This window comes from Canis lupus, chromosome 16 (assembly GCF_048164855.1).
Source record: "Canis lupus baileyi chromosome 16, mCanLup2.hap1, whole genome shotgun sequence".
Lineage (NCBI taxonomy): Eukaryota > Metazoa > Chordata > Mammalia > Carnivora > Canidae > Canis > Canis lupus.
Genome location: NC_132853.1, coordinates 55,648,180 through 55,662,235, shown reverse-complemented (window position 1 = coordinate 55,662,235; position 14,056 = coordinate 55,648,180). Strand labels below are relative to the sequence as shown.

At 45.9% G+C, this 14,056-nt stretch overlaps 1 protein-coding gene and 1 long non-coding RNA gene across 2 annotated transcripts in view; one reads left to right on the top strand and one right to left on the bottom strand.

The window, feature by feature from the left end:
• The first annotated feature begins 2,683 nt into the window (after positions 1 to 2,683).
• LOC140607167 (uncharacterized) overlaps positions 2,684 to 14,056 on the top strand; it is a 20,149-nt gene continuing 8,776 nt past the window's right edge. Inside the window, exons 1-2 of the long non-coding RNA XR_012009307.1 lie at positions 2,684 to 3,478; positions 3,627 to 3,776. This is a non-coding gene — a long non-coding RNA (uncharacterized lncRNA). The remainder of the gene's footprint in view (positions 3,479 to 3,626; positions 3,777 to 14,056) is intronic.
• The window catches only part of KCTD2 (potassium channel tetramerization domain containing 2), a 15,431-nt gene continuing 11,824 nt past the window's right edge, over positions 10,450 to 14,056 (bottom strand). The window contains exon 6 of the mRNA XM_072781613.1: positions 10,450 to 13,319. Within this exon, the coding sequence (XP_072637714.1) occupies positions 13,290 to 13,319 (30 nt within the window). The 3' untranslated portion in view covers positions 10,450 to 13,289. The remainder of the gene's footprint in view (positions 13,320 to 14,056) is intronic.

Below are 14,056 nucleotides of genomic sequence, written 5' to 3'. Positions count from 1 at the left end.
TCTGCTTGTGATGTCAGCAGGGCAAATGGTGTGCCGCTGGACATGCTCTGGTGCTGATGTGTTCTGTCTCTCCATGGGTGATCCTTTACTCCAGAGCCTTCACCCCAGGAGGCAGAGTTGCTGCTGCACCTCAGGCTGCTTGCAGTGGACCTAAGGGATTCACATCACCACCCAGAGAGGAAAGTGGCATCTACGCGGCAGTAGGATCTCGGGCAACTCTTTCATCTCTCTGGACCGTGGTTCTTGTGAATCGACAGCGTTGTTACAGGAGATGATATTTCAAAGCCCCTTCTTTGTCTAAAGTTGAATGATCAACATTATCTGATTGGTGATCCTAAAGATTGTTGCTTCCACTCTGGTTCTGGTTCTCAGAAGAAAAAAAGGGATGAGTGAAGTAGAAGGGAGATTGTCATGGCTCTATAATTGCTTCTTTGTCAGTTTCCGTTTCCCATTCCGTCCCCCATCCAACAGGACAAATGCCCTGAAAACTGGCAGTAGATCACAGTCTTGCTCCAATACGCTAACGTAGCCCTGTTTGTTGTATAGAAATAGAGGGAGGGGATCCCTGGATGGCTCAGTGGTTTAGTGCCTGCCTTCAGCCCAGGGTGTGGTCCTGGAGTCCTGGGATCGAGTTCCATGTCGGGCTCCCTGCATGGAGCCTGCTTCTCCCTCTGCCTGTGTCTCTGCCTCTCTCTCTCTGTGTGTCTCTCATGAATAAATAAATAAAATCTTAAAAAAAAAAAAAAAGAAATGGAGTGAGAAGGCATTCCTTTCTCATTTTCCCATCTCAGAGGAAAAATTTTCAACATTTTTCCATTAAGTGTGATGTCTGCTCTAGTTTTTTTTTTTTTAATTTTTATTTATTTATGATAGTCACACAGAGAGAGAGAGAGAGAGAGAGGCAGAGACACAGGCAGAGGGAGAAGCAGGCTCCATGCACCGGGAGCCCGACATGGGATTCGATCCCGGGTCTCCAGGATCCTGCCCTGGGCCAAAGGCAGGCGCCAAACCGCTGCACCACCCAGGGATCCCTGCTCTAGGTTTACTGTAGAGAACTGTATCTGATTATGCAGACTCCCTTTTTCTTCCTGGTTTGCTAAGTGTATACCTGGAATGGATATTGACTTTTTTTTTTTTTTTTTTAATTTTTATTTATTTATGATAGTCACAGAGAGAGAGAGAGGCAGAGACACAGGCAGAGGGAGAAGCAGGCTCCATGCACTGGGAGCCTGACGTGGGATTTGATCCTGGGTCTCCAGGATCGTGCCCTGGGCCAAAGGCAGGCGCTAAACCGCTGCGCCACCCAGGGATCCCGACTTTTTTTTTTTAAAGACTTTATTTATTTATTCATGAGAGAGAGAGAGAGAGAGAGAGACAGAGGCAGAGACACAGGCAGAGGGAGAAGCAGGTTCCATGCAGGGAGCCCAATGTGCAACTTGATCCTGGGACTCCAGGATCATGTCCTGGTCCAAAGGCAGGCTCCAAACTGCTGAGCCACCAAGAGATCCCTGGATATTGACTTTTATCTAATTCTTCCTCTGCATCTTTTGAAATGATCATAAGCATTGCCTCTTTTATTCTGCTAATGTGGCAATTTTATACTTACTGATTTTCATTCTTCTAACCAACCTTGCATTCTGGAATGAACTCTAGTTGTTTGTGACGTGTTATGCTTTTTTTTTTTTTTAACATTTTATTTATTCATGAGAGACACAGAGGGAGAGAGAGAGAGGCAGAGACACAGGCAGAGGGAGAATCAGGCCCCACGCAGGAAGCCCGACGCGGGACTCGATCCTGGGGATCACGCTCTGAGCCAAAGGCGGTGCTAAACCGCTGAGCCACTCTGGCTGCCCACGTGTTATGCTTTTTATATAAGCTGGATTCAATTTTTTAAAAAAAGATTTTATTTATTTATTCATGAGAGATACACACAGAGAGAGAGAGGCAGAGACACAGGCAGAGGGAGAAGCAAGCCCCATGCAGGGAGCCCGACGTGGGACTCCATCCCGGGGACCCCAGGATCATGCCCTGGGCTGAAGGTGGCGCTAAACCCCTGAGCCACCCAGGGATCCCCTGGATTCAATTTGTTAATATTGTCTTAGGATTTTTGATTCTGCGTTCATGAGAGAAATTGGCCTGGAATCTTCCTTTGATGTAATGCCTTGTCAAGTTTTGGTGTTAAGGTATGCTAGCTTCATAAACTGAGTTCAGGAGTGTTCTTTATCACTTATTTGAAAGATTAAGATTGATATTATTTCTTCCTTGAATGTATGGCAGAATTTGGTGGCAAAGCCACCTAGGCCCTGAGTGTTTTTTGTGGAAGGGTTATTAATTAAATACTCAGTATCTCTTAGAGATTTAGAATTATTCATATTGTCTGTTCGTTCTTGTATCCATTTTGCTAAGTGGTGCTTTCCTAGTAATTTGTCCATTTTATCTAAATTTTCAAATTCTTTTGGTGTAAAGTTGTTTATAACATCCACTTATAATTATTACTCTAATACAAAACTTGCACCTTAACCACTTTTGTGTACAATTCAGTGGGTATTAAGTATATTCACAATGTATAGTGATCTATAAATAGTGATATAGTCATATAGATAGTGATCTACATCTAAAAATTTTTCATCACCCTTAACAGAAATTTTGTAACCCTTAAGCAATAATTCCGCTGCCCCCTCCCTCCCGCCCAAATAACTTATCTTTCTATCTTTATGAATTTGCTTATTTTGTATGACTGAAATCATATGATAGTTGTCCTTTTGAGTCTTATTTCACTTAATGTTTTCAAGGTTCATCCATGTTATACCATGTATCAGAATTCCTGTTTATGGCTGGATAATATTCCACTATACCACATTTTGTTTGTTCATCTGTTGTTGGACACTTGGGTTGCTTCTGCCTTTTGGTTATCATGGATAATGCTGTGAACACAGGTGCATAGATATCTGAGTCCCTGATTTCAATTCCTTTGGGTATCTACCTTATATAAGGCACTTATAATCATTATAAAGTGTGGGGGGTGTGTATTTGTGTCTCCTTTTTACATTCCAGATACAATTTGTATTTTTTTTCTTGATGAGTCTAATCATTCAGAGTTTGTCCATTTTACTAATCTTTCTAAAGAATCAGCTCTTGGTTTTGAGTTTGTATTGTGGGTTTGTTTTCCATTTCTTTGATTTTTGCTTTCTTTATTATTTCTTTCCTGTTACTTTCTTGGGTTGAACTTGCTGTTCTAAGTTCTTGAGATGTTTATATAATGATTTTTAGCCTTTCTTCCTTTGTTAAATACTTTCCCCCTTTATTATTATTATTTTTAGATTTATTTATTTGTTTTAGAGAGCACAGGGGAGGTACAGAGGGGGAGGAAGAGAGATAAGCAGACTCTGTGCTGAGTACAGGGCTCGATCCCAGGATCCTGGGAACATGATCTGAGCTGAAATCAAGAATCAGATGCTCAGCTGACTAAGCCACCCAGGTACCCTGCCTATTTCTCCTTTTACTTCTATTAGTTTTGGGGCTAGATCATTAGATGTACACAAATTTATAATCATTGTTTTTCTGCTGAATTGTGGTTTTACCATTACTGTTTTTTTTTTAAGATTTTATTTATTTATTCACGATAGACACAGAGAGAGAGAGAGAGAGAGGCAGAGACACAGGAGGCAGAGGGAGAAGCAGGCTCCATGCAGGGAGCCCGACGTGGGACTCGATCCTGGGGCCTTCAGGATCGCACCCTGGGTCGAAGGCAGGCACTAAATCACTGAGCCACCCAGGTATCCCCCCCATTACTGTTTTTTATTATTCAGTTTTTTCCTTCCTATTATCTTGGTGGTTATACTTTTTTATCCCTCCCTCTTTTTTGGTAAGCTCTATGCAAGTTTGAGAGCCACATCTTCTACTGACTAAGCTAGCCAGGCACCCTGGTTATACGTATTTTTAAATTTATTTATAGAAGATTTTATTATTTATTTAACAGAGAGGTGGGAAGGGCAGAGGAGAGAATGAAGCTGACTGGCCACTGAGCAGGGGGTTTTGTGTTTTTGTTTTTTTTTAAGATTTTATTTATTTATTCATGAGAGACAGAGAGAGAGAGAGGCAGAGACACAAGGCAGAGGGAGAACCAGCCTCCATGCAGGGAGCCCGACGTGGGACTCCATCCGGGGTCTCCAGGATCACTCTCTGGGCTGAAGGCGGCGCTTAACTACTGAGCCACCCCGGCTGCCCACCCCTATAGCTTTTTAATTATTATTTTTTAGGTAGTTACCTGAGAAATTGTAACGTGCATGTATGCCTTGTCAGTCTAATATAAAGCATTATTTTTATCTTTTCTTAGATATAAGGCAAACCCTTAGAATATATTTATTTATTTTAAATATTTTATTTATCCATTTGACAGAGAGAGAGCAAGTGTGCACAAGCAGGGGGAGCAGGAGAGGGAAAGGGAGAAGTAGGCTCCCCCACTGAGCAGGGAGCCTGATGTGAGGCTTGATCCCAGGATCCTGGGATCATGACCCAAGCCAAAGGCAGATGCTTAACCAACCACCCAGGCACACCTATTTATTTATTTTAAATATTTTATTTATTTATGTGAAAAAGAGAAAGAAAGAGAGCTTGAGCAGGGGGAGGGGCAGAGGAATAGGGAAAGGGAGAAGCAGATTCCCTGCTGAGGGTGGAGCCTGACTGGGGTTGATTCCAGAACCTTGAGATCATGACCTGAGCCGAAGTCAAATGCCTAATCAACTGAGCCACCCAGCTGCCCCTACTTATTTATTTATTTAAAAAATTTTTTAGAGATTTTATTTATTTATTCATGAGACACACACACACACACAGAGAGAGAGAGAGAGAGAGAGAGAGAGAGGCAGAGACACAGGCAGAGGGAGAAGGAGGCTCCATGCAGAAGTCCAACGTAGGACTCGATCCCAGGACTCCAGGATCATGCTCTGGGCCAAAGGCAGGTGCTAAACCACTGAGCCACCCAGGGATCCCCCTATTTTTAATTTTTAAAAAAGTAATTTCTACACTCAATGTGGGGCTTGAACTCACAATTCTGAGATCAAGAGTCACATGCTTTTCTAACTGAGCCAACCAGACACCCCCTGAAGAACACTTTTTAGTATTTCCTTCAGTACAAGGTCTGCAAGTGACATGCTTTTTTTTTTTTTTTTTTTTTTTAAGATTTTCGTTATTTATTCATGAGAGACACAGAGACAGAGACATAGGCAGAGGGAGAAGCAGACTCCCTGCAAGGAGCCTGATGTGGGGACTCCATCCCTGCACCCTAGGATCATGCCCTGAGCCAAAGGCAGATGCTCAACTGCTGAGCGACCCAGGTGACCCAACAAATACTTTTGATATAAAGATGCCTTTATATCGTCTTTAATACTGAAGTATATTTCTACTGAGTATAGAATTCTAGGTTGGCAGCTATTTTCTTTCGGTGCTTGGGAGATTTAATTCCACTGTGTACAGGTTTATATTTTTCTTCTCTTTTTTTTTTAAAGATTTATTTATTTATTTATTCATGAGAGATTGAGAGAGAGAGAGAGAGAGAGAGAGAGAGGCAGAGACACAGGCAGAGGGAGAAGCAGGCTCCATGCAGGTAGCCCAACACGGGACTTGATCCTGGGACTCCAGGATCATGCCCTGGGCCAAAGGCAGGCACTAAACTGCTGAGCCACCCAGGGATCCCCGGTTTATATTTTTCTATTGAGAACTTGGCTGTAAGTCTTACTGTGGCTCCTTTGAAAGGAACTTCCCTCTCTACTTCTGGTGGCTTTTAGATTTTCTCCATGTTTGTTTTCTTTTTCTAAGATTTTATTTATTTATTCATGAGAGACAGAGAGAGGAGAGAGAGAGAGAGAGAGAAAGAGAGAGGCAGAGGGAGAAGCAGGCTCCAAGCAGGGAATCCGGCATGGACTCCATCACAGGTCTCCAGGATCACTCCCTGGGCTGAAGGTGGCACTAAACTGCTGAACCACTGGGGCTGCCCTCAGTTTTATTATAATATGTGTGTTTAAAAAAAAAATGTGTGTTTTATTTCTCCTGCTTAGGATTTGTGATTCCTTTTTTTTTTTTTTTTTTTTCTAGATAGGCTCCATGCCCAGTGTGGAGCCCAATTCAGGGCTTGAACTCATGACCCTGAGATCAAGACCCAAACTGAGATCAAGAGTCAGATGCTTGGGATCCCTGGGTGGCGCAGTGGTTTGGCGCCTGCCTTTGGCCCAGGGTGCCTGCCTTTGGCCCAGGGCGTGATCCTGGAGACCCGGGATCAAATCCCACGTTGGGCTCCTGGTGCATGGAGCCTGCTTCTCCCTCTGCCTGTGTTGTGTCTCTGCCTCTTTCTCTCTCTCTCTCTCTCTCTCTCTGTATGACTATCATAAAAAAAAAAAAAAAGAGAGATGCTTAACCAACTGAGCCACTCAGATGCCCTGGGATTTTTTTTTTTTAAGATTTTATTTATTTATTCATGAGAGACACACAGAGAGAGGCAGAGACACAGAAGGAGAAGCAGGGTCCATGCAGGGAGCCCAGTGCAGGACTCTACCATGGGATTCTGGGATCATGCCCTGAGCTGAAGGCAGATGCTCAACCACTGAGCCACACAGGTATCCTGTGCCCCAGGATTTGTAGTGGTTCTTGAAAGAGGATGCTTTCTAAGTATCTCAATGGGGCTTGATTCCAGCTGGAGATTTTCATCCCTCTGCCTCTGCCTAGGTTCTAAAGATTCCCTGGCCATTAGAGCAACTGCTTGGCTATATCCCTCCTGCCTCCAGCAGTTTCCTCTCCCACTCAGTGTTCTGCAGGCCTCCATGACTCAGCTTTGGTCATCAGTGCCTACTGCAGTTCTGGGCATGCAGTGGTTGTGCAGCAAATCACAGAAAATAAGTGGATGTCTACTCTATCCCTGTGATAGAGGTGATAGACCTGAGCAGTACTAGCTGTAGGTGATAGGCTAACCATCATTCTGCCAACCAACTTCCTGCACCTTCTCCAACCTCAGGGTCTAGTTCAAGAACTCTCTGAAGACTTCTAATCCTCCTTTTTCAAATATGTACTTACCAGCTATCCATCACAACTGAACAAAGCAGGACATATTTTGAGGATGTTGTGCTCTTTGATTTGCGAATTGTGTAGATGGTGCATGTGCAAAGTTATCAGAATGAAATGTGAGCAGAAGCAAAAGCCTGGCCTTGCACATAAGGAATGATCCAGAAAAATGTAAGGGTACTTGGTCACAATTTCCTTCCAGGGAAGCTAAGACATACACACAATCTGGGATGCCTGGCTGATTCAGTCAGTAGAGCATGCAACTCTTGATCTCAGGGTCATGAGTTCAAGTCCCACCTTGCACATAGAGTCGCTTTAAAAAAAAAAAAAAAAAGCCTTTTGATAAATTCCGCTTTAAAAGGGTGGGGGGACCTGGGTGGCTCAGTTGGTTAAGCATCTGACTTTGGCTCAGGTCATGATCTCAGGGTCCTGGGGTTGAGCCCCACGAGGGAATCCCCACTCTTTGGGGAGTCTGCTTGTCTCTTCTTCTCTCTTCTGCTTGTTCTCTCTCAAATAAATAAAATCTTAACACACATACACACACAATCTTCTCTCCATGTTGTATATTGTTAGAAATCATTAACAGAAAAATGACATCAGCTGAAAATATACACATTTAGATATGAGACTTAGATTCTGAACTGTCAAGTTTGACTTGGGGAAGATAAACACGGATGAGGTAATAGCCACAAAAGAAAGCCCACAAGGGCAAAAGCTACAGCTTGCAAGAGCAAGAACTAGAATTTGTTGTATTGAGTTAAATTTCCACCATAAAATTTCATGGAAAACAATGATCTTAATAAAAATATTTTAAAGTAAAAATGAAAATGAAAATAGAAAACAGAGAAGCAATTTAATTGCACTGTATAGAAAACTCATCAAGGAATTAAACTGGCTTAATGGAGTTATAGTTCACTCTAAGGGAAAGCTTTAGTGATGAAAATATGTGTGGTGTGATCCTTTTTTTTTTTTTTTTTTTGGTATAAAGATTTTATTTATTTATTCATGAGAGACATAGAAAGAGAGGTAAAGACACACAGGCAGAGGGAGGAGAACCAGGCTTCACGCAAGGAGCCCGACGTGGGACTCCATCCGGGAATCCAGGAGTGTCCCTGTGTGGTACTATTCTTTTCTTTTATTTTTTTTTAAGATTTTATTTATTCATTCATGACACACACACACACACACACACACACACACACACACACACAGGCAGAGACACAGGCAGAAGGAGAAGTAGGCTCCATGCAAGGAGCCCGACATGGGACTCAATCCCGAGACTCCAGGATCACACCCTGGGATGAAGGCAGGTGCCAAACCGCTGAGCCAACCAGGTGTCCCTGTGTGGTGTTATTCTTATTAAACATTTCATTCAGGGCAGCCCCGGTGGCCCAGTGATTTAGTGCTGCCTTCAGCCCGAGGTGTGATCCTGGAGACCCAGGACCGAGTCCCACGTCAGGCTCCCTGCATGGAGCCTGCTTCTTCCTCTGCCTGTGTCTCTGCCTCTCTCTCTCTCTCTCTCTCTCTCTCTCTTTCTCTCTCTCTGTGTGTGTGTCTCATGAATAAATAAAATCTTAAAAAAAAAATAAACATTTCGTTCTGGGCTATCACCTGGGCTTTATGACTGAGGAGATTCAGGCAATACTCAAATGATCTATTGCAAATGCTGACGCTGTATGGAGCCTCCAGCTAGCCCTGACTGGAGAATTGCCATGCCAAACTGCAGGGTTTGGGAAAATATCCATGCCTTCTTTTGCAGCTAACTTGTCTCCTTTTGAGAACCAGGTACCTAACTAACCATGGGTCAAGTGATCATGTGGCCTGAACTGCCGGTCACAAGCTAGATGTTGTCTCACCATCAAGCCAATTTGAGTAGTTAACCCAGCCCAGAAATAGATGTGACCTGGGAACAGTCTGTTGGCACGTGTTTCACGCTGGGGAGAGGGCAAGATCACCTCTGTGTAGAGTAGCTGTTATCGTGTTATGTAGAAGCATAAAGCTTTTTTACTGTTGTATGTTCAAATATGCGTAGAAGCTCATGTATGGGTGCTGAGCAGTCAAGGTGGGAGAGCTGGCTGTTATTACCTCCAGCCCCAATCCATCCTCTGGACTCTGCACCGTGCTGCTGGAGCTGCGAAGCTGCCAAGTGCAGTTCGCTTTCACCAGCCCATCCCTGGGCAGGTTCACTTGTGGGGAAACATGAGAGGGAGACTGTAAGGCTAGAGGCAAAAAAGAAGGGACATGCTCCTTCCTGTTACTAGAGAACCACAGCAACACAGCTTCTCGCTGACAGCGATAGCCTGGTCCCAGAAGTGTGGTCCTAGAGGCAGCCTCACTGAGCCCCCGGAGATGGCACATCTCCTGCACAAGGCCCCTCCTCCAAGCCTCTACACTTTAAGATCTTATTTATTCATGAGAGACACAGAGAGAGACAGAGCAGAGACAGAGATGGAGGGAGAAGCAGGCTTCCCACAAGGAGCCCCACGTGGGACTCGATCCTAGGACCCCAGGATCACGACCTGAGTCAAAGGCAGATGCTCAACCACTGAGCCACCCAGGCGCTCCCAACCTCTACATTTTAATAGTCCTGACCTCTTCTCTTAGCTCTCCTGCCCCAGGAGCAAGAACTATGTCCATCCGGCAGTCACTACGTCTGTGACATCTGTGTCCCTCAGAGCCCTTCCCTCCTCTTACCACCCGTTAACAACTGCTGTGGTCTGTCTGCCACTGGACCCTGGCCGATGATACAAACACATACCTGGGCAGTCCGGGTGGCTCAGTGGTTTAGCACCACCTTCAGCCCAGGGCGTGATCCTGGGAATCTGGGATCTAGTCCCACGTCGGGCTCCCTGTGTGGAAACTGCTTCTCCCTTGTGTCTCCGCCTCTCTCTCTCTGTCTCTCTCATGAATAAATGGATAAAATCTTTAAAAAACACATACCTTGTTTGCTACCTTTGTGTGTAGTGTCTCCTCACTGTAAGCAGCCCACGGGAGGGGACGATCTAACACCTTCCAAGGGTCCCACACCCTGCCTGGTCCAAGTGACCGATGCTTAGCTTGCTGGTTACTTGTCTCACGTTTATTCCTTTCTCTACCATGCAGAGAAAACGGGCTCCTGGCCACATTCTTCCAGGAAGACCTCTTTTCCCTTAAAAACGGCCTCATCCTTTTTCCCTTTCCCATCCCAGCTCCCTGGTGGGTAGCCCATCTGTCCCCACCTCCTGTTTCTCACCATTTTCCTGGTCCTGAGGAGGAAGGCCCAGCACCCTCTCAGGCAGCTTCAGCAGGAGAAATAACTTTATAAGAAGCCCTGGTAGAAAAGGTTTAGTGAAAGTCATCTCCTGAGAAGAGTTGGAGAATCATCAGTAGTGATGGGAAACCAAGGAGATTCAGAAGTTTGTTTCATGTCTTTATTGACAAAAAAAGTCACAGCATTTCAGACTTTAGTTAAATACACAAACAATAACAAACGGCACCCACAAGTGACAGGCATGGTCCCTCACCTCTGGGTCAAAGGCCATGCTGGAGGGTGTGGGTGTCTTCTTGGCCTTACTCCCCCAGCATCTCTGTCCCTACCTCCCCTACACCTCGCTGACACCCCTGAGATCAGTTAAGACTGCAGAAACGAAGTCACTCTAGAGGAGGTTGGGCCGTGCCTTGCTGCCAAGGAGAAAGCAGGTTCTCAGGGAAAGACAGAAGCGCACTATTGTGGCCTCTCCTAGGAGAGGCCAGGCTGCTTCATGAGCTGGGCCTGTATCGCCTGCGGCCTCAGGCCTGGGCACAGAACAAAGAAGGAAGACACTCTCCTGGCAGCACTGGGCAGTTGGAGAGAATGTGGGTCACTGGCCATGTGACACCCCCAAATCGATGGCCAGACCTCTCTCCGAAGTCATCAGCCAGACTCTCCCAGGGGGAAGAGGGCTTTCAGGAAAAAATACTGACTCGGTTCATAAAGGGCTGGGGTGAATACTTTTCCAGAAACCTTAAGAAATGAATCATCCTCAGATTCAGGAGCCCTGGAACAATCGTCATTGGGTTGCCATGAGGAGGGAATCCTCAGTAAAGCCAGCCCTCTAGAACAGAAATGTCACTTCTGTTTGTTTCTCAGAGCGCTCAGTCAGGGGCTCAGTCTTTCTATAGGATCCACTGTGGGACTCTGAAAAGAGAAATGAGTAACCATGTGTTTCTGAGGGGCTTGCCCTCCTCCACCCTCTGGCCCACCTTGCTTCACTCCTTCGTGCAGGTTTGGGAGCACAGGCCGATCGTCAGGCATGCCCTGGGCAAGCAAATCTGATTGGGCTCCAAGCCCCAAATGAAGCTGTTTTCCCTCCTCTGAGTCAAACGTCACTTTTTTGAACTGGCCAAGGAGCCCCTCTTCTAGAGTCCTCTGTCCTATTCTGGTGAGAGTAGCTTTTCCTTGACATGCTCAATCTTGTTTTTTTCTGAAAGAGGACAGGATGATGCCTGGACCTTTTTGAAAGGTGACTGCTTTTATTGCAGGTTGAAGTTCCTCTATCATTTTATAGTTGTAGAAATCATGGGCATGGGCCGTAGTTGAGGTGCCAGTGTCAACACATGTGCTTTCGCTGGTGTGTACATACACACGTTATCAGCAGACATCCCTACACACATTTCTATCCTGCTGTATGCATAGAGAGAGAAGGTCAAAGTGAGAATCCTGGAGAAGAGTCACACCATCTGCACACGGGCAGGTCACAAGCTCGGAGGACATTTGGCACAGTCTGTAAGTCATTTCCAAAAATTACAGCCCCAGACCCACCTAGTAAGCAGCTGAGCTGTGAAGCAGAGAGAACCTAAGCTGTGAAGGAAACCAGGAGTGACTGGCATGAGTGGCTGTTACAGATGGAGTGTACCATGGCACCTTCCCCTTCTCTGGGCCATTTGCCCATACTAGGAAAGTCATCTAGGGAAAAATAAGGATTCTCTGGCCCTTTGCATTCAATGACTGCTCACCAACACTCAAAAGTTCAGAGAGACGATCCAGACACAAGCTCTGTGGGCCCAGCCCAGAGGAGGGCTTGACTGCCCCCTCAGTCAAACAAGCGTTTGATTCTTGATGACATGGCACTCTGAAGAAGGAAGTGATGCTAAGGGGTGAGGGTTGTCCTCAGACTGCCCAGCAAACACACTCTACTGGGGATGGTGTGGGGTCACTGACACACCTGCCGGGCAAATCTGCCAAGGTTAGGAACCAAGAAGAGACACAAACAAATACTCAATGTCCAGTCAAGGCATTTCCAAGAGACAATCACAGAGATAACAACACTTTTGGATACTACAACATAACACATTTGGCAACTTTCAAAGAAATGCTATCCCCACCCCAAGCCATCAGAGGATCCCAAGTCCCTTTAGTCTTAGGTCCAGTTTAAAAAGTCAGAGAAGGAAGATGGGCCGACGGAGGTGGAGTGAAGGCTGCGGACCAACTACCTGAAGCTCCCATCTGTCTGCGTGGCCGAGGGCAGGAGGCTGCCTGCCTCAAACCTCCTCTTGGGGAGAAAGCAAGCTACTGGAAGGTCTGGGCTGCTGGAGGCAAATGAGGCAAGGATGAACATGGGAGCAGCTGAGTGCCCCAAACCCAGAGCAGGATCCCCAACCTCCACCCACAACCAAGGACATGCCATCGTCCCCTTCCTCAGAGGTTTTGTTTGCAGGAGTGGGGGTATCCTGGCTACTCTATCCTTTATCAAAACCCCAATTCGGTCTGACAGACTGAAGCTATCATTCTTGGCATCTGCTGCACATTAATTTGGGGTGCACAGAAGGAGGGGAAACATAGTGTTACAGAGCAGCTGCCAACGTCCAACGTGGCGCTCAGGCAAAAACATGGCACAGCTTAGGGACGATCCTCTTACACGTGCTCCAGCTCCTCTGAAGTGAGGGCATGTACGAGGAGCTAGGCCTTCCTCTTCCCTTCCCCCAGATGCCCATAAGGGCTCCCACTGGGAACCCAGCCCAGCTGCGGCTGTAAAGATTGATAACACTGGCTAAGAAAACAAAAGCAGGTTTCTGAAAAGGTATTCGCAGCCAGAAGTTGCTTCTGTCTTCAGGTTCCTGTGGGTGGGGGCAGGGGTTCCTTTGGTTTTGACCAGAACACTTCTCCACTGGGGGGCCAGGCTCAGCTTTGCTTTGCAGTAGCTCGGTTACTGTACAGCAGGATTTAACTTCACGAGGTGCTCTGCCGGTTGCTCTCCTAATGGTTAAGGATCTGCCCTTTACATCCGAGATCCTCTCTCCTGAAGAATCTGCAAGTGGAAGATTGGGGAGAGGGTTGAGGCTCGGACTTTGGAGCAGACTTGCTTTTAGGCTGAGGCTGCTTCCCAAGGGACCCCGGCGAGGATGAGCAGCACAATCCTCATTATCCCAGGAGGCAAGGCAGGGCTGCAGCCCAGACCTCCCCCGAAGCCCTTCAGTTGTAAAAGACTCTTGCTAAACACCGTGGGGCCCCAAGTTTACATGCTATTGGACCACTTCTCCCACAGTAAAGGAAACGGTTCAGACACACCATGTGCTGCTGACTTGGGAGTGTGTGTGTGAGGTAACAGTGTATGATTTCCTGGTAACTTAGGGTGGGGAGGTCACAAAGGTAACCCAATACCTTTTCTCTTGAGGCAGAAAAAAAAAAAAAAGAAAAGAACGGTTTCGAAGGATAAACACAAAATATTTTCCAATTTTGAGTTTCAGGATTCTCATGTTGGAGGAATTAGTGGCAATACGATTGTTTTGTGGATTTGACAGGGTAGGTAAAGTCTATGCTATTTCAGCGCCTGCCTCCTAACTGTCACTGCTCCATAAATCCTGATGTAAATGACAAAGACCAAAACGAAGGCAAAATGGAAAGCTAGCTTTAGAAGGAAAGGGAGGAAACCACGAGCAACAAATCAAACAATTCAGGCAAAGCTCCCTGAGGGGCGGGGAACAAACAGGACGGAGACCTAATTCTGGTGAGGCGCTTTTTTTTGTTTGTTTGATCTTTTTTTTT